The sequence below is a fragment of the Aplidium turbinatum genome, chromosome 3 (genome assembly GCF_918807975.1).
Source record: "Aplidium turbinatum chromosome 3, kaAplTurb1.1, whole genome shotgun sequence".
In the NCBI taxonomy this organism is placed as follows: Eukaryota; Metazoa; Chordata; class Ascidiacea; order Aplousobranchia; family Polyclinidae; genus Aplidium; species Aplidium turbinatum.
In genome coordinates this window covers 35,258,181-35,285,219 of record NC_137474.1, presented here as the reverse complement: position 1 = coordinate 35,285,219, position 27,039 = coordinate 35,258,181, and the positions used below count along the sequence as shown (strand labels likewise).

The window sequence follows — 27,039 nt, the reverse complement described above, 5'->3', positions numbered from 1 at the left end:
TGTTCATTAATTTGGAAAAGGTTGAAAATTTGATGAACAGCATAAGCTTTCCAAACAGAAAATAACCGATGTACGTTATGGCTTCTGTTATTACAAATACTTTTATGAAGTAGGCTATGTTAACCTAGCGCAACGGTGGACAAACTGCGGCTAGCCGACATATTTTTGCCGACGTCTTCTGTAGAAATAGAACTGATTGAAATGCAAGAAGTTGATGTCTCTCTACAATTGAATTTTGTAGAAAAGTTCCAGAGGGTAAAAGACCAGTATACGTCATTTCTGTATTTAGCAGGACATATTGTTGTGAATCGTTATTTTCTTAATTTCAGTTACGACACATCGTTCTCATTGTCAGAAATCCGTAAACAAATAAAACCTAATATGCCTACTGTGTTTGTTGTTTCTGTTACGTTATTCCATGTAAAGCTTGCATTATTTACATATTTTACTGATACTGCACATTTTGCGGAACGCGGGTGTTTGTAGTTTTCGGCTAGTGACTCTTTTATTAAACAAGTTTGCCCACCCCTGAACTAGTATCACACACAACCGTATTTGTTGATCTTCAGAGACAAAATGCCAACAGGAGATTGATTCGTTTTTAAGGTTTGAGGTTTCTAAAAATGCAGCAGCAGCAGCAGCAGCAACAGCAGCAGCAGCAGCAGCAGCAGCAGCAGCAGCAGCAGCAGCAGCAGCAGCAGCAGCAGCAGCAGCAGCAGCAGCAGCAGCAGCAGCAGCAGCAGCAGCAGCAGCAGCAGCAGCAGCAGCAGCAAAACACAGTGCTCGTTGAGTTGAAGAAAGGCTTTTGTTTTGTGTGCTAGACATTACGTAATGCAAAATTCTAGCCAACGTTTTTCTGGCAAGACGTCAGAGATTTTCTGACAACGCCCACTCTATGGCCCAATCAAAAGAGGAAAATCGGTTATATTTTCATTAATTCAACGACTGCAGACGTAAAAAGAACCAATTTTGATAGCCGAGAGCGAGCAAACCTGTTGAAAAGAAAGAAACAATGAAACAAACAATGATCGTACATCACGTGGAGATTTTGACGCGTCGAGAAAATGGTCAAACTCCACAATGACGTCATATCAAAAATCGTTGGAAATTTAGTGAATTAAAAATTTTGCGTTTTTCTTTAGAAAGCGGCTGCAATGATTGACAATATCTGATTCGGAATTTATGCCAGGATAGAAAAAAACTCTCTAAATAAACATACAAGTTTAGTTTGAGTTGTTTTTCTTGCCGGAAATTTTGTTGGTTTTCCTTTGTACATCATACTCAACTTGGAAATTAAAAAAAGAAATTCTTTATCTGTCAGCAAGCACGATCTTGTCGCAGAAATATGAGAATATCTGTTTTTGTAACTGTGCCTGAGAAGCAATGGTAGGGTCATTTGCAAATGCCAACGGATCGAAAAACTAATTGCGGAACTTCTATGGTGACTACAGTGGTGATTTCCCTTGAAGTTTTGAAGGGAAAGTTAGCTTAAAACACTCGGAGGTGTGTGTGCTTGCTATTAGTTAAAGTGCCATCGGCCAATCAGTTATCAGTATGATGATTAACATGAAATAAAATCTATTTTTGTTTTGAAACAAAGAAAATAAAGCTTTGTAACAAACTACTAAAAACGTTTTCTGATTTTGTTTTCTTGTTTTGCACGGAAAGAAACTTCGATTATGGAGGGCTTTTTTTAAACAGAAGCAAGTCATTGGGCTTTTTCAGTGCCAATTTAAAACGTCAGTTCATTAAATACACCACCTCCATTCGCCACTCCTTCCGGTGCTGCGATGGAGAGACTTTTTCCGTTTGGAAAGACACACCAAAGCGTTATGGAGTACCAACACATCTAACGTACAAAATAGAAAAATCGACACCTTTGCAGATAACGTTTGATTCAACTAAGTAAATACTCACAATCTACAGTATGATGTTAGTAAAGACAAAAGGAAGATCAAAACGTAATTAACCCGGAAGAAAGTATGGATTTCTAAAGGCGATAAATAGGTTAATTAGTTGTTTAAAAGACATGGCGATGTTTTGATTTAAAATCGACGATAATACATTTTACTTTCATTGGAAAATATCAATGTATCTCATAAATTATAACAATTATGTAAAGTTTGTAAACTGGTGAGATGTCGAAACATCATGGTAAGCTTGATATGCCCAAATAACTAGACATTTTTGCCAATTTTTTTGCCGACGTTTTTCTTCAGTGGGGAGCGACCGCCCCCCTGCCCCCACATCTCCTACGGCTATATGTGTATGAAATTGCAATAAAGATGATACAGATAAAAACGTTTTTCTGCAACCATTCGGTTCGAAACAAAATGTTCAATAAAGAAATGGTGGAGTAAGAAGGGCAGACAAGTGTCCGCCCTGTTAGCTCGGTGGTTAAGCGCCCGACTCAAGACCAAACAGCGCATCTGTCAGGAATAACCTATCAAAAGCTTAGTCAGTCCGAGGATAAAGATTCAAAACCAAACTTAGTCAAATGTGCTTTTCTTGAAGTGAGGCGAGTTCATTTTTATAGGAAACACAATGTCATTGTGCGCAAACTCTCAAAATGTTACAACACATTATACACATGCAATCTCAACATAAGTTAATTTTACTATTGACATTCCTGTGCCTCAAATCAAAACACTTCCAAAAAAATGTACTATATCCAAAGAATATACGGTGTGAATCCTGCTATCGGTGGCTTCTTTATGTTCACGAGCCCCTTGGAAAGTTTACGGGTCCTTAAAATATCCTGCGTGCAAAAGTACCCTCTGGACCCCCTTGCCAACCTACTAACGTCTCTTAAGTGGTGGCTTGGCCTTTCTCAAATATTTGCCCACTTGAACTGTCCGTGGCGAGAACTAAGGAAAGTATGTTTCGCACAATAAAGGATTGATGGCCATTGGCCATGCGAGTGGTGGTAGGCCATACAAACAATGCAATAAAAGCTTGGAAGTTGAGTTGCTTTATTATCCATTCATGAACCAGCTCAGTGGCTAAGTAGTTTCGCCTTTGGCTCTGGTGCTGGTAGATTTGAGATCGATTCCAGCTCGGGTCAAACCAAAGACTTTAAAAACGGTACCGACTGTGTTCTTTCTTGCATAACGCAGTGGGAATAAGTCGAGTAATAATGTGATGAAATCGTAAACCTGACAGAGAAGTTAAAATGAGCCCTGTCGCTTAAAGACCCTAGCTAGCTGTTGTAGAGCGAAAATAAATAAAACCATAACATTATTATTATCCATTCACGCAATCCATAACCTACATCTTTTTAACCTCAACCTAGATCGCATATTGCAGGTAAAATTAATTTATCAGCTACACGTTAAAACTGACTGTAAAATCATTTAATATAAAAAAGTGTCATTTTCTGTTGTTGCGTGTTTATGTAAATATGCAAATTGAGGAACATAGCCCAGTTGGTTGAATTTAGCAAAAATGTCTGAAACGCCTGATGTTAAATTTCACATTTTAAAGAAAATATCGCGAATACTTTGAGGAATTATAAGCCGCCTAGGAGACTACTCAACATCGTGTTTGTTCATCCACTGGTGTTCAAGGAACCAAAAATGTGTTGAGCAACCATATGGGACTGTCCCGGCTAACTTCTATTGCAGCATATGTTTCAGATAGAAAAAGCTAACTCAAATACCTTTTGGGGTTTCCCCTATATATTTAGCTGTTGTTCCCTCAAAGTGTTTCCAAACAATTTTGGCATTTTTCTTGTATTTGTACCGGAAGTCATTTTCGCTCTCGACTGAAAGGAATTTAATGGGTTAAATTAAAAGTGATAAATTTCTGCTGTCATGCGGTAATGGATCTAGTCTAGAGTAGAGGTTTTGGAAAGCCATTAGAGTTTCGTCAAAACAAATCTATGGGATAGAGTGGCTACTGGCTAGCGAAAAAATCAAATGGACAAAGGCAAATAGCCTACAAGCGATTCTGGCCATTTGAGGGACTTTTCAGTAGACTGCGATTGACTGCTGGACCACTACTCTTACAGATGCAAAACTTCTTTTTTTTTTTTAACCGTAAAAACTACAGTCGTGGCAAGTTACTGGCTCGCCAAAAAGGCCACGTTGGCAAAACCGTATGCTGCAAATTGGTCTGTTCACTGCAAACCAATTTTAGAATCATAGTAGCAGAAAGTTAACGAATACTCATAGCTGACATAGGCCTACGTAAACATACAAATGGTGCAATTTTATTCTGTTGGTTTAAAATTGTGAGAGTGTCAACCTGACAAAAACGCCCCTGACTCAGCATCTTGAATGAGTAGCTTTTATCGAGTACGTCGACCTTCCGTCAATCCACATATCTAGGTTACACATATTGTTAGGTAGGCTGCCGTTATCGTTTGGTGTTTAGGAACCACAAATGGGAAAATGTCACATGGAGGTATACACCTTCATGGTCATTTCAGTGTACCTACTGCACTGAGGAGACCGGAAGTTCGAAACGGTGTACACTGTCTGCAGTTATCTCGGTTACATGATATTTTCATACTAGTGAATTGGTACACTCTTTTGATCACAAAGTCTCATTGAACTTTTGTAAGACTAATTGGAAATGTCGCAAAAGTAAATAACGCAAGCTGCTTTATCAGTTAATGAAAGAATAATGATAAGAAAACAAAAACGAAAGCTTAAGGTCAGGTGTTAAATTTTTCACATTATCCTGTTTAGCATACGACAACACAACCTTCGCATCATGCAACCATCTTTTGTCTTTCAAGTGCCAAACCTTTTAAATCCACATTGAAAAAGATGTCATTTAATTAATTACTTTGATGTTGGTTGGACTCGGAGATCGATTGATCCCGTGCGCTTCATGCATTGAGTCAACGGATGATTAACATGAGACAGGATTCAGAACGTCAACTTTCAGTTTGAACCGCTCCACACATAAATCCAGAAAAGTCTAGATTTGAAAGCGGAGATTTAATTAAATATAAAACGGAAATAAAAATATTGAGCTTGATGTGACTTTTATAAAACAAACAACTTATCCTTTTTTATTGTTTTTGAAAAACTATCTGCTTTGAAACGCATTTCGTTGGTAGCCACATAACAATAAAACACTGAATACAGTAGGCCTAATAGTTTTTTCTGTTTTTGAAAAAGTTCTACATTTCATTGGTTGCCCCTGAACGCAATGCATCACTCCTTGTCGTACTTTGTGATCAAAATTGCTCTGAACAATGAGCAATGTTTCTGGTGATATTAGAAACAAAAACTACGGTATGTAGAAACGTGGATGTGAATGCATTGCTAGACACATTGCTAGACACATTGCTAGACACAAAAACGCCCCTGACTCAGCATCTTGAATGAGTAGCTTTTATCGAGTACGTCGACCTTCCGTCAATCCACATATCTAGGTTACACATATTGTTAGGTAGGCTGCCGTTATCGTTTGGTGTTTAGGAACCACAAATGGGAAAATGTCACATGGAGGTATACACCTTCATGGTCATTCCAGTGTACCTACTGCACTGAGGAGACCGGAAGTTCGAAACGGTGTACACTGTCTGCAGTTATCTCGGTTACATGATATTTTCATACTAGTGAATTGGTACAATCTCTTGTGATCACTTATCAAAGTATATATCAAGTAAATTATCAAAGTATATACACGATCTTGTAACTTTGTCCACGAATGGACTTCGGCTTTGACAAAATTTTTATTAAACAATTTCGGTAAAAAACAAGATACTAGCCTATTTTCTTTCATACATAGACTATCCGCATACACCGTAGCCTACGTAGCTAGATACAAAGGGCTAAAGCAAACATCCTAAATGTGTAATTGTAACAACGTTGTCCATAAAATTACAATATAAATAAACACTTTTGAATCCACTAATGCAAGCCTATCAACATGTTCAACGATAAGCCAAAGAAGTCTCCCTTTGCATTTCTTACTCGATCCCATGGCTTGGTTTTTGCACTTTGTCTTGGTTTTACGTCTTGTCTCCTAGAACAGTGCTCCGCAACCTTTATTCACTCACGGCACACTTAAAAACTCTTTAAAACTCTGCGGCACAATTCGGCCGACACATTTTCAAAATGTAAAAAAAAATGTTTCAATGAGCACAGTCGCTGTAGGCTATGTTCGGCGCAATATTTGAAAGAATAACTCGAAGTTCACCATCAATTTCTTGCAGGATCTTTTATTGTTTTTGATCAATACCAAAGTAGAAAAACTTTGTTCACACAAATAAGTGGTGCAAAACTAGAGCAGAATTTTAATAGCAGCCTGCGAAATTTGCTTGTATTCTTCTTCAATAGAAATCCAAAACTCATCAAGTGGAACATCGCTGAATTTTAATATCAAAGTTCTGTCATTTCGTACTTCAAGAAAATTTTCTCTAACAGGCAAAGTCAAGTCTTGCGTTGGTATTTCAACATTAGCCGCAAAAGGATTTCGGATCCAATCGTATTGTTCCGTGTTAATTGTGAAAAAGTAATGGTCATATTTCTCATGTAACAAAGTTAAGTGCTCTTTGACCAAATCAAACATCAATTTTTTATCAATACTATTTAGGTTGCTTTTGGGAAACATTTTCAGTGATCCTCTTCACTCGTTTTTCCAGAAAACTATTTTCTCTTTAAATCTTATATTGTCAGAACATGTCAGTATGTTTCACCTTTGCCTTTCATTTTGATATTGAGTTCATTCGAGAGTTCATATATGTCGGTCATACATGCAAGTTTGGCAATTTAATGATTATCTGCAAGATGTTTATACAAATCATGGTTGTTCTGATTTAATAAGAATTCATTTATTACAGGCCTTAGCTCGAAAAGTCTTGCGAGGTCTTTTCCCCAAGAAAGCCAACGCACAGAAGTGTAAAATAGCTGTGATTGATGTTCTGATCCAATTTCTTCGCATAGCAATGAAAAAATGCTTGAATTCAAAGCTCTTGCTTTTATGAAGTTAACAATTTGGATACAGCAGTCGTTCATTGTTTCTGTCAGCTCCGTTGGCAAATTTTTGATCATCAAGGCTTCCCTGTGTAAGCAGCACTGCGTAAGTTGAATTGCTGGATTTTGACGTTTTACCCATGCAGCAAAACCTTTTCCTTCGCCCACAATTGCTGAAGCACCATCTGTGCAAACGTTGATCCAGTTATTCCAATGGATACCATGGGTTATGAAAAACTCGTTGGTCTCTCTAAAAATTTCCTGGCCAGTCGTTCGTTCTGAAAGTTCTTTGCAAAATAAATACTCGTTTGTTATGGAGTCGCCATTGACAAAACGTACTACACTTAACAGCTATGCTTTTAATATTATGAAAATTTTTATTAAACACTGCTGACTGACAATTCCAAATGACCTAGCCTGACTTCTAAAAATACACTAACCACGTTAACCTGCCTTTTTTTAAACTAGGGCAGCCCACCCACTGCGAAAACTTCAAATGTGAGGCAAAAACATCATAAATGCACTGTGGGAAGTCTAACTAGAGTTTGAGTTGTCTTGCAGTGGTAAAGCGCGAATTTTTAAAACATAAAAACTCCTTTCTTTTCAAAAAGTATTTTCTGATGATAGTTATCTCGCGGCACACCTAGCATCGCCTCGCGGCACAGTGGTGTGCCGCGGCACACCGGTTGCGGAGCACTGTCTAGAAAGGTAGACTGAGAGTTAGTGGTGAGCCTTTGGCAATCGCAATGATGCGTAAATAATGTATCTATGATGTTGAAATGCAAGTTAATGTATCTGGGGATGTTGGAAAGCAATTTGATTGTCCTTTTCAGTTTTGAAAAAGTTGCTATAATCTCAAAAGAAACTAAATATGTGTTCAGTTTCTTGGATTTTTGTTTTATTAAGATCCACTTGAGATAAAATTGACTAAACAAGTAAAGCTTTCTTGTTCTTGATCTTTCACAGTATTGGAGCTTTTCTGACATCCTCGACTGGATGTCACATAGGTTAAAATATGTAGCACAGTACCATTCTAATTCTTTTAGTTTATTTATTTATTTTAGTTGGCTACTTTAGCACATTGAATGGATTTGTAATACGATTTATGGTAGTAGCGTAATCTGTTAGGTAAGTAACCATATTTTTGGGCGTTCTCTTTTTTCAACAAGCTTCCACTGCATACTTTGTTTGCAAAATCTCATCATTTTATTTTAGTAGGATCGGAAAAGCCATTGCCCAAACGAATTGGGTGTTTGAAACTTGCTGAAAAAAGTGAATGCCCAAAACTCCACTGCTGATGAAAGATTATGTAGTCCGCTTCCAGCCTTGTACAGCAACAAGAAAATGGACGAATAAGGTTGAAACTCCCAAGGTCTTGTACAAAAGAAAAAGAAAAAAATGTTTCAAGGGATATGAGCAACTGTTAAATTTACAGTACATCTCATTGTCTGTGGGAACTCATAAATTGAAAAGAATAGCTGATAGTAGGCTATGCCGTAAAGTAAGCTGACGATGCGGCGTAATCGTGAAAGGAATGTTTACAATTTTCTAAAGCAAATCATAAATTAACGCCTGATTAACTCATCATGTGAGAATGACAGCATGTGATTAATTTGGAAAGCATCAAAATATTTGAACTTTCAGTTGGCACAGACAAACAATGGAAAAATATTGAAACTTGTGACAAGAATTCGTGGTGCTATGGAAACGTAAGCGATAGCGTGACTTGCAAAAGCACTCAACCCAAACAAACATTTGGAAAAAGTAGGCTACAATGCATTGCCGCGTGACATCACGCTTTTGTATCAAGGCCATTACAATGTTGCAGAACGCTTTGTTGAGTTATTGCTCAGTTCTCACACGAGGTCACATATCTTAACTTGCACAATTTGTGTGAAATGTGGTAGCTAGGGCATATCACCTATCGATGGGAAAATGGCGCCATTTTCCGTTCATTGAGACAAACGGTCAAACTGTTGCTGAAATTGCAATAGCCTATTGTCAATGAACAAACGATTTATTGACTGAATGTGGTTGTTTAGTCGGAGTCTCGAGCTGTGTAGTGTGGATCACAGGGTAGGCCCACTTGCAATTCATCAATTTCTTGCTACGTTGCGAAAAAGGACAAATGTCTTATAGATTAATTATGATGACGCGCAAACTCTGATCTGGGTAACAGTTAAATAGTTCTTTGTATAAGACATGCAACGGTAGGCCCATTTTATTGATAATAATATCCAAAAAACGCAGTTTTCACCGAGTTTTGAATCAAAATAGATATTAAAGCTTTCAATGCTAAAAATTTAATTTTAAACTTGCTACGAAGTTGTCAAATTTAATACGTAAACAATCGCGGACCTAAAAAGATTTGTAGGCATCATAGTTATTATTAAAAACAAACATTATACAGTAAAACAAAATAAAGCCATACAAAACGTGAGGTCAAAAGGCGTAATTCTGTAAGAGGTGTGTGGTTTGCTGCTAAAAAAAAAAATGTTCAAAAAGTTTGCTTTTTTTGCTTTGCCTTGTTGCAACATTGTTTGCAGCTGCTTGGTAATTTTTGTTATTCTGAGTGGTTACCAATGATCGAAAATCGGTTTCTACATCACACGTAGGTTATTTCTCTTCGGTACTATGTCCTAGTAACCTGCTTAAACAGCCCCGACTGTAAGGGTAGATTTTAGCTCTCGGAAATGAGAAGAGTTTCTCCCAAGGCTGCTACATTTGAGATCCATGCTTAAAACAAAAGTGACGTCACCAACTCCACGGAGTATCGAAAACTATTATTTTTTAACTCTAGAATTTTAAAAAACTATGAGCGATAATTTAATCAAAACATGAATTAAGGAATTTCTATAGGTTAATTAAACAACAAGTAACAAGTTCATTTGAAAACAAAATCTTCCTGCTTTCAATGTCTCACTTATCGTATGGCTTTAGCACGTGTTTCTTCGTGTAAGATCTAAGATATTTGCGTAAGAAATAAAACAGAAAAAATAAACTTTTCATGCCATAAAATATGGAAGACTTCCGTTCTATTCCACAGCATGTGCTCTGTGACTTATTTCCTTGCATATATGCCATCAATTATACACCGCAAAAAAAAAACTTATCTGTAAACAACGGGCACGTGTAAAAACAAAAAGAAATCAGAAGCTTGAAGCATTATTTAATTTAAGGTGCTTTGACAAGAAAAAGTATGCCAAGAAAACTTTCTCATAACTTTCAAAAATTTGAATGTAAAAAGTAACAACAGTTGCACGACCTTGCATTAGAAACTCTTTTTCGCCACCTTGAGGTACAACGTATATTGAAAAAAGACCGCACGGCTCAAGACTATGACTGTGTCAACTTCGAAAAATGGACAACAAAATAAAAATAATATTACACGTGTTAATGCGTTTTTCTGATGATGTTATTACAATGCTGTGTTATTGTAGGCGACTACGCATCTTGTTTTGGTCTTAACCACGTTTTGACCTTCGCTTTTCGTTGCTTCTGCTATTTTTTGACTATTGCTATGTCATGGCAAGTAGCCTACTGTTTACGTTTTAGTGGCTAAAAACAAAATCAAACTGAATTATTTGATTGCCACGGTTGAGTGAAGATCACTTTTCGTATTACCTCTAAATACGAAGCCTTGACGCCTCCCAAGCAGAAAACATAATTATTAATATGTTTGACGAGATCAACTGGCATAAGCTAAGTGACATTTTTCAGCAACTAAAAAATGAAACAACGATTTAACACGATTTCGATTAAGTTCAATACTATGAAATAATTTTTCCTTTTACAAACTGCATCTTGCTTTTTAACGAATGCAGCATACCGCTGCTCTGATTGCTTGTCATTTGAAATTGAGAAACCTTCGTTTCGTTTGCGTCATACAACTTTCCGTCAAAATATCCGACAGGATAAAAGGTGGTACGAAGTTTGGCCTCTTTGTTCTTTCTTTTTTCCCACTTTCTCATATCAACTGTGAAAGCAAAACTGATCTATAGCCTACTGTATATAGTAGTAGTTTTGGCACTTGACTATTAAATTTCAAAGTTTATTTCTGATCATAGAAAGTAAGATTATGAAGTCGAAAGCTCAAACCCTCTCAGTTTACAAATTACTGACCACTCCTCTACTCAGTGCCGGTCTTTGGGGTGTGCAAACCGTGCGATTGCACAGGGCCCGCAATTTACTTAGAAAATGCAGTAATTTTGTCATTTCCAATGAAAAAATTCAACAAGTGAATTCAACAAAGGAATTAGCAAAAAGAAAACAGAGACTCAACGGGTGCAACTGATTTCATCCCCTGAACATTTCGTACCCTGAAAAGATCTAGAAAAAAAAACAACAGAGCCGAAGTCGCTGATTGGAGTTGCTGCAAACATTTCAAAATTTCTCTCGATCTTTTCAGGGGACGAAATAGGTCGAAATTTGATTTTGTTACTTCGATTTCAGGGTACGAAATCAGGATACGAAATAGGTTGCATCCAGACTCAACATAGAGACATGGCTTTATTTCCGAAAAATGCCAAAGAAAGCATGATCTTATCCTTTTGCTATGCTAGCGGACAGCACCATTTTACAGTAATATTCATACCCAAATTTTGTTGAACATGCTCTCAGAATGCCCCAAATTCAAAGTAATTTTTCAAATTGTTTTGGGGGAGGCCCCCCCAGACCCCTCGCCGCTGGGTGTCGCCTTCGGCGATCACACTGTTAAGCTTGGCTCACCGACCGTCAAACCACCCACCTCCCCTTTCAAAATACCTAGTTACGCTACTGAATTGGATCATTGTCATTGGGGCCCGCAAAGCATATTTCGCATAGGGCCCGAAATACCCTAAGACCGGCACTGCTCTACTGCACTGTCAACACAGCTCTACGGGGGAATTTTATTGGACATAGAAATAAACCAAAAAGTTTTTTTAATGCGGTTTTAATATGCCATTGAATTGAAGAAAAAGGCACTGACATTGAAAACCTCATGACGTAATGCTACTCCAAACCTTATCACGGAGGAAGAAAAATTCAAAATGAAGGCCATTTTATAAATCTTATTGAAACCTTCGAGATTGTATAGTACTGAGTGAAAAAAGAAATTCCCTTGCGCCAACCTGTTTTACATTGCAGGAAGTCAATCACTTTTTCCCGATAAACTTCTAAGGCAATAATACAACAAAAAGTAAAAATGAATAACAACTGGTGAAATCAAGCTAAATACAAAAATCGTATTACAAAAAACAACTTATGAATAAACTACAAAAACAAAAGTATAGGCTTGGGTAAAGCACCTTTAAATGCAAGTATGTCGACCAAACAAACCGTTTTGGCCCTTTAGCTTAAAAAAGTTATTCAGCAAAACAAAATACAGTACGATGAGCTTATGGGCATTCGGCCATGAATGATAACGATGTAAAAAGAAGGCATAATACAATTCGCATAATTTCACATCATTATGCTGTTTGGCAAACATTACAGTAACACCCTTTCATTTCACATTCATCAGATGAACGGTGCAACTACTGCTAGAAAAGATACTGAATCCTGATCAACTTTTCAGTATTCATTAATACAGATACAGTACAAATACAAATAAAAACGTTGAACCCTTTTATCGTACAACCTGAAAACACTCTTGTCAGCTGCAGAAAAATATCTTAAATTTGTTATTTGGAAAAAGGGATCGCATGTCAATATTAAAAGCAACAGGTCAGCAGTTGGCATACCTACGCCAAGATTTGACAAATCTTGAAATGGAGAGTACTTGTAAGTTTTGTTTTTGAAAACAAAGAGGGTAGTTTTTATTCGGTTAACCATAAAAAAGTCTCCAAGTGAAAGTACTCTTTTAATAAATAGAGTATGTTTAAATAGAAATAAGTGTGGTTCTGATTATTTTAAAATTATGAATAAAACGTGGCACTGCTTGCGCAATAATTTTAAAATTGGGGGAAAATATCATCATCGAAAGAAAGCCGAATGAGGGCTCTAGTAAGTCAAAGTCTGGTACATATTAAAAGGGGCAATGAAGCACAACATATGAAATTTGCGTATGACTTAAACATGGAGTGTGTGTGTGTGCTTGTTGACGGCCAGATAAAAAACAAAAAACTGCCCTTTTAAATGCGTTTTAAACTGCGAAAATGTAGGCTCACACTTGTATTTTTCGCTATGATATTGACTTTCATCAGACGACCGTAAAATTATCTTAAAACAAATTGACGTTGCCAAGCCTTTAAATGTTGATAGAAAATTGACGCAATTTCGATGTTTGAAGTCACAGCGTTTTGTGCTTCTAGTTTCGCGCAAACAAATCCTAGTTTCGTAGCAGATGGTGAATTTGACTGTTCATTAGCTACCATGCAAACAGTTCAATGACATAACCTAATAAACATATTATACCTCTTTACAATGGAACAGTAAGGTTCTATAGACCTAAGCTAATTCAAATCACATATGATTGGCGGTAAATATCAAACGGCAGGTGATTGAGAGCGGCAGTGTACGAGAATGCATCTATCGGGAAAAGTAATGGTGGGCAGTGGTAAGTGGAAAACAGAAAGTTCACAGTTTTCGCTTCTGTTTGGTACAACGTTACATCAAGCAACGCTTTACTTCAAAACGTTTTACGTCAACGTCAGGCCACGTCGCATTCATGTAAAAGACAAACGTGTTTTGGCAGTAACTTGAAATAGCACAAACAAAAATATAAAAAACGAAAAACACAGCCATAAAACTAGACTCAAAATCACAGAAAAAGTATGAAAATGACGATTGGCTCTTAGCGGATGATTGCTATTCAGACTGATTGGTTAAACCCAACAAAAAAGTGGTAACATGTGGGCCAGGGTGGTAAATGGACATCACGTTCGTTGGCCAACAAACATCAAGTCAGCAAAAGACGATATCACATCGTTTCAACATCTAACGTTGAACGAAGTGAAAAAGTAAACTTCTACTGTCCGGGCAGTTGCGTTCCAAGTTGACCATCATAACGTATCAGTTATTGAAACTAAAACATACAGTATTGACATCAGAATCCTCTCTTTTCCGTAAGCTCTAGTAACAACACAATCCTTTTTTTATACAGAAATTTGACTCACATTTGTGTGCTTATAGAGCTTCAGAAAAGTTTAAAAGGTTAAACGTTCACATTATCTTTGAGTCTTTGCAAAAACATTACTAACACAGCATAAAAGTTCTAAAAAAATGAAATGCAAGCTAAAGATATAAACAAGAGTCGTAATAACTACATCTTTGACCTCCAAATCACATGGCATTATCGCATTGTCATATAGCTTTGAATGCATGTCAATTTGTCAAGCAATGTGATTTGGGGGGTCCTGAACAAAATCTCTGGCCATTATAACTCGTCTCTGGGCAAGTGGGCGGACCACTGAACAACGCCAAAAAACGACACGTCGCTAATCATGTCCGTTTTTGTCTTTGGATACGTTGTGGATATGTACACGTTGTCCAGAGCTTCTAATTTGTGGACACCTGCAAATAAAAACGAGTTCGATACAGAATATCAGAAAAAGAAACAAAAGGATTTGCCGCTGGTTACTATAGAGCAGTAGTCCACAAACCACAAACCGACCACGATTTTAAAATAAATGGAGAAATAGCAAAAAATTCAACGAAAAAAATAAGCTGTATCTTGCGCCGTGGCATACGAATACGAGAATTTGAGTAGGCCATGTTTGCACTAAGCTCGTGAAAAAAATATCTCTGAAGTGTGTCTATCATGTTATTTACATAAATGCCTGGTGAACAGCCTTATTCAATTTTCTGAATTCTGTCTATATTGTTGAAATTGTAGTGTGGTTTTGCTTTGGCATAAGTGCATTTCATATGTCAAATCATATCACTTTCAAAACTTTGATTGCGAGTGCAATTGCTTTGCAGCCATTGTACCCGCTACAAAATGCCGTGTAGTAGCAATAGCATATAAAGCTTTTTAAAGGCAATATGGTACGCAAGGCAAGCGAAGTTGCTGTTTTCAAATTGCTTCAAGCCTGTCTACATTGAAACGATGCAAAAACAGGTAACTTTTGCTAAAGGTGTACTGCCTTTCTAGTTTGAAAACGTCAGTCGATATGAATGTTTTATCGCATTTGTGGAATACACAAAGAGTAGCATTATCTCAAGTTTCATCTTTAAATAAGCAAAAAGCATGCAATTTTGTTTAATTTCTTTACGTTCCTAAATATTATTCATGGTATTGTTTACTAATTTGCAGTTGTATTTTTAAGACGTTTTTGTGTTTGGAAGTTACACGAAAATGCTCAGAGGGAGGCTACTCTTTTAAAGATCAGTTCAGGAGGAAAAGTTGTAATAGTCAAAACCACAAGCTACACTGCTATCACAAGCTTATTTTCAAGTTTGTGATAGCCTAGCTTTGGCCTCAGCAGAAAAAGCAAAGAATGTTACAAACATTCAGTAAATGAATATCAAATTGATCATAATAAATAATCATTTATCAATGAACACAAGCCATTAGTTATATCAATGATCAAGAAAAATGAACACTTTAAAGTGTAATAAAAGCTATACTAAAAGATCTAATCCTTATGGTAGCGTTATTGATATAAATTGTTTGGCCCAAAAAGCAGAGGATGATATTGCAATGATATTAATAGTACAGTACCAACCTGAAGTGAAGCATGTGCTTCTTGTGGAGACGCGTTTACACCGAAGAAAAGTGTTGCCATTTATTTTCACCTCGTGGCTTAGAACTGCTGGGTTAGAATCCACGGTGAGCAACTGAAAAATAATATTGTAAATCAGAGATATAATGTTCATCGACATATTTTGCTTTTCTGTAATAAAACAGCTGAAAGTTTTTGTGACAATTAATAAAGCACATTTTTAATAGAAGTAGGCAAATATTAAACATTTTGCTGTGAAATGTTTCTTTTGTCGAAGAGTGGTTTCCTTTTGTCGTAGCTTATTTTCAGTGATTGAAGATGTGAAAAACATGTGAAAATAAATGTATACTAAAGCTGTTCTTCTACGTTTTATCGAAAAATGGTTAAAACATGATTTTTGTGTGTTTAGTGCCTGATAACAAAAGAAATTCATCATGATCATTTTAAATGCTACGGTATTATCATCATGATTATCACCTACTTGAGAATATATGTAATACACTCCGCTGGATTGCACCTGGACTGTTCCATTATGACGAAAATATCGGAAGTTTTGTGTTGAGCTCCAAGATGCTTTTATCCAATGCACCAGCACACCATCTGGAAATGAATATTATTACAAGGTCTTCTGATGTACTGTAATTATCACGGACAGAATGAAGCAAATAGATCATCCTTGTTCGGGCAAACTCAGCCTTGTGCTGAAAACTATTGTGTCATTAAAATGGGTTCTTTTGCATTACTTCTATGTCTAAAAGCAACTTTATTCACGGTGTATTTGCAACGTCCGATTAATGTAGAAATTGTAGAGCTACACACGTGTCTTGTTAAAATTGCCTTCCTAAGACCACTTTCTGGTTATGGCCCTTCCCCTTGACAAAGTCAGTCGTGCTGACTGACAAAACGTCGGAAATAAAGCTGGTTATTATTTCCAACATCTTGTGGTTGCCTATAGTCTGCAGTCATCGGAAGAACGCAAGAAATATTTTGTAATCTCATCATGGTAGATTGCTTTAAAACAATACAATATAAAGTGACCAATGAGAAAAGAATGTTATATTTGAGTTGCTTTCTAGCGCGCCTTGAAGTCGAAATGTGAATTAATAGAAAATTTTGCTACTCCATAAAGATCTTCAAGTGTCATTGACTTCATATATTTATTGCCATATCTTGAGATTATGTCTTCATTTTTTGGCAAAGTCGCTAAGCCTAAACAAATCCAGAGGGCAAGTGTTTTTTTAATATCAATTTAATGTCACTAAACCTCAAAGCGATGCCAAAAGAGTGTGGTCGCTTGGTGTACAGGCTCTTGTGATCATTGGACTGAAACCACCTAAGTGTGGCTGTTGAAACTTGGAGTAAAAGTCATTCATCCAATAAAAACATGGCCTAATTTTCTAAGGTTGCTTCGGATGCATAGAAACGTGCACGTGACATTCAGATAAATTACATTGAACTGACGTACAAAAATGTTTAATCACCTTTCAAGCAATCAACACCAATTTCAAGACGAAGGCTATTCTGATAAATTTAATTGAAAGGGACTTCTGCTTTATCACACAGATAAAACATGAAAACAATTTTGAATGCGTTTAGATAAGTGCGGACAAAAGAGTATATACTGATAAAAATGCTGGTATGCTTTCAGAATATGCTGTAAATTATACATCCCGGGCTGAGACATTGACCCAAAACAATTACAAGTTTTACCAAAACACACTGACATCAAGGACTTGCAATTGTAATAAAAAGGTAAAGGTGAGTCCCATACTTGACCCAAGCATTGGGAGAGGAGAAGATAAGGTTATCATTAGGCCTATACTAAGACTTCGGCACTAACGAGAGTAGGGTGGCCAGTTCCTTTCACTCGGCCACATGGCTCGGCCTTTCTCTAATCAAAAACGATAACAAAAATGACTCCGTCAAATTTAAACGTTTAATTAACTTGATTCTTGCAAGTTAAATCGCATCATCATCATTGTTATCGTCATCACCATGTGCCGTTTTCGAGCCAAAGGTTGTCTGTAATTGTTTCCACAAGTCGTTAACTTCTGCTGTTCTTGTTTTTCTGATACTCTCCAAGTTCGTTTCCTTCTTCTCCTGCAACTCTTCATCCTCTTAAAATAAGTCCGCAAATTTCATCTTTCGTTTGCTAAATCATTTGCCAGTTTCTCTTGCACTCCAATTTTTTGTCCAATTTGTTTAGTCGTAGTGTAGTTTTTGCATGACATTGTTAGTATTGGTTTTGTATTCTCGCTTTCCCTAATTTGTCAGAAGTTCTGCTGGCATTTCATCTTCTCCACTTGATTTTTATCAGAGAGGCTTGCGATTACATCTCTAATTTTATCTTCCATAAATTTTGTGGTTTCACTTCTTTGCTTGGAATATTTCCATACATTCGTAGTCATATGATTTCTACACATATTCTTGCCATCTGTTGTTGACTTATGTTAATTTTTATTAGGTCAACAGCTAAAGATTTAGCGATTTAATAAGTTAAGCTTTGGAATGCTTTCTGGTGATAAATGAAGAAAAGTAATTGATTTTCCAGACAGCTGAAGATCCAAAATTAATCGTTTTAACCAAGCCAGAAAAAAATACTTCAAATTTATGAGCAGATTAAGAGCCTGTGCTAATTTTAGTCAGCTTTGGTATCAGATGACACCAATATCAAATTTAACTCCAAAATCGACAGCTAACACATCGATTTACACATCCGCAAATGTCAAAGCATTGTCGAAATGATGAATTTCTGCAAGATTGGAAACCTCAACCCAACCGTCTGCAGACCTTTAGTCGTTTGTCTGTAGACGTTAAATCAATGTAAAAAAGGATGATTTACAAGCACGGGTTGAGCTGTTCTGCAAATAAAGCGGCAATTTACAAAACAGCGATTTGGCACAAAAAAAACTCAGGAAACCCATTCAGCTAAGAAACAAGGCGCAGCAGGCCTTTGTCTACAAAAACAACACCACATACGACAATGAAGTTATCGCTAATCGTTCAATACAATTCAGTAAGGATTGTTGTGATATCGTTTCATATGTGATTAACGTTTTCTAAAAAGTGATTTTGCTATTGTGCTTCAATTGACTTGTGAGGAGAAGTTGTTTAACTCAGGAGCAAAATGGTTGGAACGTCTGGTTAATCTAATCAAAAAATGGAAAGCTCAAATGTGGATACTAAACTCATGTTCAGCAAGCGTTTCAAAAACAAAAACTGTCTTCATCTAAACTAATATAACCATTTAACATGATATGCAAAAATAAACTAAAAATTGCAAACGTTTTCGGCTATAGAACATGCTATTCAAGCATCTGAATAACTAATATACACAGTATAAAACAAAAAATACACAAAGAATGAACTAAATATCGCAACGGCAAAAAGGCAATCACATAAATGTTTTAATTACACGAAGAAAAACACATCACTTAAATTTGTTGAGCAGATATGAGGCAGCTCGGCAAACAACATTGTACCGAGGAAATCAATCAATCGATGAAATTACTGTGGGCTTTTGTCATTATTAAATCAATTTTTCTTTATTAATGCTTACCAAAATACCCAAATAATTTTAGAATCATTGTTGTTATCACTTCTTTTATGATGAAGATCAGTGCAAGTTTGTTGTCACAAGAGATTTTCAATGTTTACACTTTATTGTTTTTATATTCTTAGTTCATCCATAAAATTTGACAACAGTGTTCAAAACATTGTACCTTTCCAACCTTAATTTGATATATTTGACTACTTAAAACTTTCAAGGTAAAGAATGACCACTCTACTTGTGAAAAGGCTTTAAAGTGTGTTATTCTGATGAATTCGGTTTAAAACACATTTAAGTTAATCAGTTTGCCCCTAGGCTGTGAAAACTGAACCACTAATAGCAATGCTCCCCACTCCCCAGATCATTAAAATATGTCACATTTTAAAATTATTACTACGTTAATTATAATTCAATTAAATGTAAACTTTGTCCGTTTAAAGTTCTTGTCAACGAGACAAGTGAGCAAATAAATGGACAGATAACAATGTTTACAGAACAACATAAGATTGATTCAAAACATGGAACTGTCTTCTGCCTTGTCCAAGTAGACTTGAGCACAATAGGAGATTGTGATACTTTCTATTGGATATCTAGTAAGATGTTCCGACTAATAGCGTTTTTCTTCCAAGCAAATCAATCTTTCTCTACATTGATTCAACACACGTAGACCCTAAACTAAATCATTGCAAAAAGGATTGATTTGCTTGGTTGATTGAAGCGGTGATGGGAGAAAATCTGACAGCACATGCTTGTATGCCATCAATACAAAAGATTAGTGAACTGTAAAACGTAAAAACCACATAAAGAATGTAGCTTTCAGCAGACCTCGAAGAGTTACGTAGAGTAGACATTCGGACAACGACCAACAAGAAGACCGATCGTCGCCAATGGCGCTGCCGCTGCCGCATTCTGCCGCTGCGCCAGGCATTGACAAAGAGGATCGTTGTAGACCAAAATAGTCATTGGCAAAAACGGTGGTTTTATGGTGAACGTGCTTTGCATTGCCAGACAGCAAAATCCATCATTTTTACATTGATTCAACGTCTGCAGACAGATTCTTCGGCAACAAAATTGTCTTACATTTTTTCAACCAATACCACAGTGCAGTATAGCCTATAGGCTACACTGTAATTGTAGTGTTTTTTAACAGCTATTGCTTAGCGTCGCTTCTTCTCTGTACAATAAGGTGTTACAATGTGACAATATGCAACTCAAAGGATACTAAGCATTACTAAAGTTTATTGTGCGTGTGATGACAAATCTGATATTGTGGACTGCAAGTCCGCATACACTGGCCTTTAGGCTACAGGAAAATGCTTGTTTGTACGTGTGATGTAGAAATCTGTTGGTTTGACATAGAAAAACCTCGAAGTCACCTTGGTGCCCTATTGGCGAGGACCCGTGATGTTTACTTTGTCTCCCCGTAGGTCTTTCAAATCAGCATAATACCTTGCCCAGTGTGACTTCAAAAATAGATAACACAAGAAACAATTTTCGGCAGCACGTATCGCCAACAAGATGCTTTGAGAAAAACATTAAACTACCTTACCTTTTGGCAAAGAAATACGAATGCTATTTTTTCCACCCAAGTACAGTAATCCTACCCAAGTACAGTAATCCTGACCAAAATCCTGACTTAGAAAGGTACGCAGTAGCTAACAGTAACATTGTTACATAACTTTAAGTTACTGCCACGGTTGTTTCTGCTAATTGAGGTTGAACTTTTTATGGTTGACCAGTGGGGATTTTCTTTTTCAATTGAACTTGTTAAAGAAAGGTTTGTTTTTGACAAACACAGCAATAAACTGGTTGATGTTTTTAAAAGATAAGTTATTACAGATTAAAGCGTAGCATTTTTCACTTTTGCCTAATGGTTGATCTATAAATGGTAGCATCCATGTCTAGCTACAGACGTTGAATCAATGCAAAAAGAGCTGATATTTTGCTGGGTGTTTCACCTTGCTTGTTGAAGTTGCGTTTTGTGTCAAAGCACACAAACGTAACATTGAATTTCAACAAAAGAATCATAAAACACCTGAAATGTTACCTTTGTTAGAAGATACATCTGACGATCCATCACCATGTAAATGAATAACTGAGGAAGTAAACTGAAACATAAAGCAAACAGGTTGAACGCTTATTTTAAACGTTATTTAAACGTCCTGTTGAACTTTATCAACGGAAAAATGAAAAAAAATACTTTTGAAGCAAAACGGCCGTTAAAGATTCTATTTGCTTAATTTGATTTTACGGGATCAGTTTTATGATCCAAGGCTCAAGAAGGCAAGCAAAGGCTTACGTCCTTGGATGGTTTCAACGTCGCTGAACGTAAAGACGTAATATGAAAAAAACATTTATTGGAAAGTTTAAGGAGTCTTCAAGGCACTCGTAAAATAGAATCAAGACTGCTCAAGACAAAGCAAAAAAATTCCCAGTTGATGGCGAGGTGTTATAGCATATTTAATGCTTTTCACCTGGCCTGCAAACAAACTCCCCTTATGCAAAGGTTTTTTAACGATTTTCAATCAGAGATTAACGTTTTATCGGGTTAAAAAAAGGCATAGTCAAGAACCCAATAGCCAGAATCTTTTTTTACGACAGTTGGTATAAAAATACAGGATCCTGGTGATAAAGGTCATTTTGACACCAACCCTTCGTCGCTAGTATTTAAAAACATTCCATTTAGCAAAAGCGATGTCGCTAGACATGAAGACGATGTAAATAAAGTAACTTTCGCCAACTAGTTTGGCTTGGTTAATAAAGCTGGGTGATTGTAAAACATGATCTGTCCTTTTGCCGGCATATGATATAGTTAACTATCAAACAAAGGATTTTCGAAAGGTTCTTCCAAAGACGAAACGCAAATTGATTTACTTCATGATCAATATTGAAAAGATATGCTGTACAAATAAAAAAGATGACGTCAATTATTCACATATGTTGTTTTTCAACTGTGTACAATTTTGTAACAAAGCATTAAAAGTATGAAAAATAAAAGCACTTCCATTGATTAACGCACCCCAGACAGCCAAATCCGTCTGCAGACGTTGAATCAATGTAAAAATGACAGATTTTTCTGTCTGGAACTCTACTAAATTTTCCATATTCTTTCACTTACCCCTGCTCCTGGAGGCCCAGCAGTGCCTTGTAACCCTTCCGGGCCAGGAGGTCCTTGTTGCCCCATCGGCCCTGTAGGACCAGTGATCGTCAATCCAGGAGGTCCTATGGGACCAGGTGGTCCAGGTGGCCCAACCGGCCCAGATGTCCCATCTCTCCCATCCCTTCCATCTCGTCCATGAGACAGAGGTAAGTCTAAAATAAACGAATTATTGCAATGTAAGTATACAACAGGACCCGGTGATGAAAATAGAAATGTGAGTCGGTCACCAGTGAGCTTTACAGTACATAAAAATATTGGTTACGTGAACTGATTTTATGGTTGGACTACAACTTTACAAAGATACATCAAATTTTTTACCTCCAGCACCAGTTTCGGAAGTAATTTACTTCGCCATGAGAATGGGACGATCAAGCAAGTCTTTTCAAAAGTTGTTTAACTTTTGCAACTGAAATCTTCAAGTATTTCATGTACAACAATGATAATCTTTGTCATAATTCATTATTTTGTTTGTGGTCTATTCACTGGTTGCATGAATGGAACGACCGCCTCAGAGTGGATAAAAGGGGTTTTAAACCCCCAATTCAAAGCGACATCAAACACAAACTCTGCCGACCTACTTTCACATGTCTGACTTAACTTCTCTAGCAACAAATTTTAAAGATTAAATTATTATGCTTTTTCCTAAAATCAAATCATTTACGGACTCTTGTAAAACTTCCAGACGACCTCTTGGGAGATTGTGGCCACCAAGTTAAAAATTACTGCATCAAGTGATACACTACATCTGAGAACTGTACAAGAGCGTAGATCTCAGAGAAGATACATTAAAAAACTATACTCACATGCACCAAACTGAGACCCATCTTGAGTTCTTTCAGGAGTTTCAAGATTCCTCCCTTGGCTTGGGGTCCTGTATGGTCCTTTAGAATTGGAAATAGATTGTTTCGTTCTAGAAGATTCTGGTCTGGAGTTTGTCTGAAAGACAGTGTCGTTTGTTTAGTGTAAGTGGAAAAGTTAGATCATGAGTTGGGTCCTAGTTCATGCCACGTTAAAGCTTATAAACAGAAGATTTTTGCACAGTGAAAAAAAGATGACAAAAGAAGCAAGCAGCAATGTGGAAAATCATTACTGGTTAAGAATACTGTATGTAATCAAACGGCATTTGATAGGATTTTGGAAACTTTTTTCCAATGACTGACAAAACTTCTTTGGAATCATAATCCTGGTAGTTTCGCATACTTGTAGAGGCTTTGAACTGCTCACGCAGACTAGATCACGCAAGCCATGTCCGCTTGTAGCTAAAGTGTTGTTGTTTGTAACTAACCACGTGAGTTGAACCATCTTTCCGCTTTTTGTTCACAATCTGCATTTTATCGGATGAGATTCCAGGGCTATTGCGTTAAGCTGTTTAAGTTTCACCAACAATAAGTACAACTGAATGATGGCATTTCTTTGAAAAATATTTACAAAATAAAAAAAATTCTCTTGTTTCAAATTAAAATCTGCGTTTTTAAACTGGCACAGGAAATCAACAAGACTAGGTATTTTTGTCTGTGGCCAATTTTAGAACAAAACGTTAAGCACAGTGGCAGTAATTTATTGAAAAGAAGAACGCCATTCATTTTGTAGAAAATAGGTTTCTGAGAAAAGGAATTACCGAGCGCTTTGACAACGATGTAAAACTAAATCATGTTAGTTTGTTGACTTAGTGGTTTAGAAGCAAAACAAGTTTTACAACCTGTCAGGTTAATATGCCTGCTGACCAAATGATTACAATATCCATATCGTTTCAACGTTTTAACCTAAAAACAATGCAAACAGATAGAAAATCAATCATTTTTTACATTGATTCAACGTCTACATTGATTCAAAATCTGCAGACATTCAATGTAAAAAGCGGTTGATTTGCTGTCTGGAGAGATTTGGGAGAATGCAGAGAAAGCATATAACGTTCATCTTTTTTACATTATCTTAACATCCACCAGCGTTAAATCGATGTACACATGATAGATTTTTTTTCAGCAATGAAGGTAGAAATTCAATGAATTCAAAAAACGCAAGCCAGGTTTAGCATTCCACAAGTATTTATAACTTTATTCTTTCCTTTGTTATCTGCTCAATTAAAAACTGGCATAAAAACGTTGTAAATATCTAGGATAAAGTTTTTTCTATTGTACTTTGATTTAACGTTAAAGTACGTTATTGCCAGCCAACGTTTATTTTCTCACTACTGGCAAAGCAGAAACACAGGGAAATTCTTTCATTGGGTAAACATCACTGATCTTGTGTCTGATCTAGGCTATGTCGAAAGGTTTTGGGTTTTAAACTCACCGAATCACGTTATTGCGTATTGATGACATGTTAACATGATCAAAGATAGACATGACTATTGGCTTTCTGCCCGCTTGTCTTAGAAAATTAGAACTAGGCCATCACAACCAGACTTCAAGCAACACATATTCAAAACCTTGAAGAAATATGTTATGAATATGCGCATTCTTTTCATGCAAGGACTTACTTTTTTCTAAACTTTAGTTGTGTAAAATTCGCCTATAGTGACACCTGAAGGGACCTTACTGTAACTGGATTCTACATGAATTTACAGGTTGCTTCAAGTCATCATTCAAACTCACCTGCGAGTAGCGATGTTTCATGGGTTGAATCAGATCTGAGTATGAAGTCGTTAATTGCCCTGACCGATGTGTATTATTCATTTCGTTTTGCAATAACTGAAACATGTGACGAAAATACACAATATTAAGGTTAATATTCACACGAAGATTAAATTGAAATTTAATTCGATAGGAAACGTTGTGCAAGAAAAGGTTTACAGAAAAAACAACCAAAAATGGGAAAAAAAATACTTACCAAAACATTCTGCTTTAGTTCACACATTTCTGAGGTCAATTTTACAAAATTTATTATTCCCGCAATTGTTACCAATAGTAACAACACAGTGGTGGCAATTGCCCAAACGTAAATGAAGGAAGATTGGTGAAAAAACTTTCTTCTTTTGGAACCACAATGTCTTAAACTTTTTCCTTTGCACTGACAAGCAACATTGTTTCTTGAATAATTGTGTCCATCTTGTTTTTCAACTTGTGTAACTACTGAGTGCACATCTACACAGTTGCCATTATCAGCGTAGTTCACGCTAATCGTCTCACAATCCAGGTTAGAGGTAGCCATTCTTCATAAAAATTTCTCCTAAATCAAATATCTTCAGAGCAATTTCAAATTATGAACTCCTCCCCTAAGTTTCTTTGATTCTTCACAACAAAAATGCATCATACGTCCAATAAAAACAAAAAACAACGTCAATAACACAACATCAAAACTGCCGATTATAAAATTTTCCTTGCCTTCTTCTGGTGACTGCCTGCTGGGCTACTACAAAATGTTGAAAATGACACTCTTGTGGAGCATAGGCTTGAATCATCAGAAAAAATGCAAGAAAAATTTTATTAGGCAGACTGGTTCTGTGTTCAATCCTGTGTCAAACCTTTCGATATCTTCTGTATATTTTTCGAAATTGATCCAACGTCTACAAATGTTGGGTCAACGTAAGAATGACGGATTTTGCTGTGTGAGAATGTACACAAAAAGTTGCTCAATTTTGCTTGCATATAACTCAACGGTTAAAAGACCAAAAAACGAATATTTTTCTAAAAGCGATATATAATTTTTTTATAAATTTCGACAGTCCATTACTGAGTGCAGCCAAATCGAAAAACAATCATGCGAATTAGCCGAAAAGAAAATTGCTGTTAACTACCGCCTTGTAGCAACATCTCTTTCAGACACGCGAGTGGCTAGTAGTCAGGCACCTGAATTATCAACTTAGCGACATGTCAGTCAAATCGAAATCTTTATCTTGGTTTGTGAATTGAGCTTTGCTGCTATGCGAACACATTATTTCAACATATGATCCCGGATTTAAAGATCGCGTTACCTGTTTTTGTCTGCACTTTTAAATCTTGTTTCAACTTCAAGAAACGTTTGTTTGTGGCAAAGGTTTGCCGAAATTTTGACGGCAGTTTACAGAAAGTAAGTAATTGCTTGAATCGTTTCTAGCACTGCTTGAAATGAGGCAAAACAAAAAGATGCAAGCGTGACGCCTTTTAGAAAATTGAGATAATATCGAAGTTGTTGCAGCCCAGCAAGCTATAACTTTCCATTGCCGTACGTTATCTGAGCATTTCCATTTTGGACCTGAAATTTTTTTTTACATCTTTGCTACGAAGTGAGCTATAGTTCATGCTCTGCAAAATCATTTTCTTTGACTAAGATTTTATCATGAAAACGTTGGGACAAAATAAACATCTCGACAACCATTCGCTCTAACCATCATCACGAGTTTTGCTTTTGAAGAACAAATCGTTCTTTTCTTGAAACGTTGTTGATAATTTGCTGCAGCCACGCTATAAGTTCTTGAGCGTATGTTTATCAATTAAAGTTAACATCGTGAGCTTTCAACGCGTTATTTCTATCATTATTTTTTAACAACTCAATTAAATTATCTATTGAACGATCTATGAAGCTCTATTTTCCCTTATTATTTAGGTGACTGAGAGATGTCGGTAAGGTTTAGCTATTGCTCGCTAGTCACTAACAGACTGCAATATTCAACCAGTAAACCAGTACTTTTTTTATATTGGTTCAACGTCTGCAGACGTTAAATCAATGAAAGAACTGGGCTGATTTCTTATCAGAATGCAACCATCCTCTGGGTCTGAACATGCTTAGTAAACGTTGCGTTTTTGTTGATCGTATAAATAATAACCAATAAAA

General features: G+C 36.5%; 1 protein-coding gene across 1 annotated transcript; it reads right to left on the bottom strand.

Annotated features, from left to right (window-relative positions):
* Window positions 1-11,809: 11,809 nt before the first annotated feature.
* LOC145766433 (uncharacterized) lies at window positions 11,810-25,506 on the bottom strand. Its single transcript, XM_082578142.1, has 8 exons — window positions 25,117-25,506; window positions 24,882-24,977; window positions 23,091-23,223; window positions 22,246-22,439; window positions 21,175-21,235; window positions 16,059-16,177; window positions 15,581-15,692; window positions 11,810-14,426 (listed from the first exon to the last, which is right to left on the bottom strand). The coding sequence occupies exons 1-8, from the start codon at window positions 25,435-25,437 to the stop codon at window positions 14,290-14,292; spliced, it is 1,173 nt and encodes a 390-aa protein (XP_082434268.1). The 5' UTR covers window positions 25,438-25,506; the 3' UTR covers window positions 11,810-14,289.
* Window positions 25,507-27,039: the final 1,533 nt, after the last annotated feature.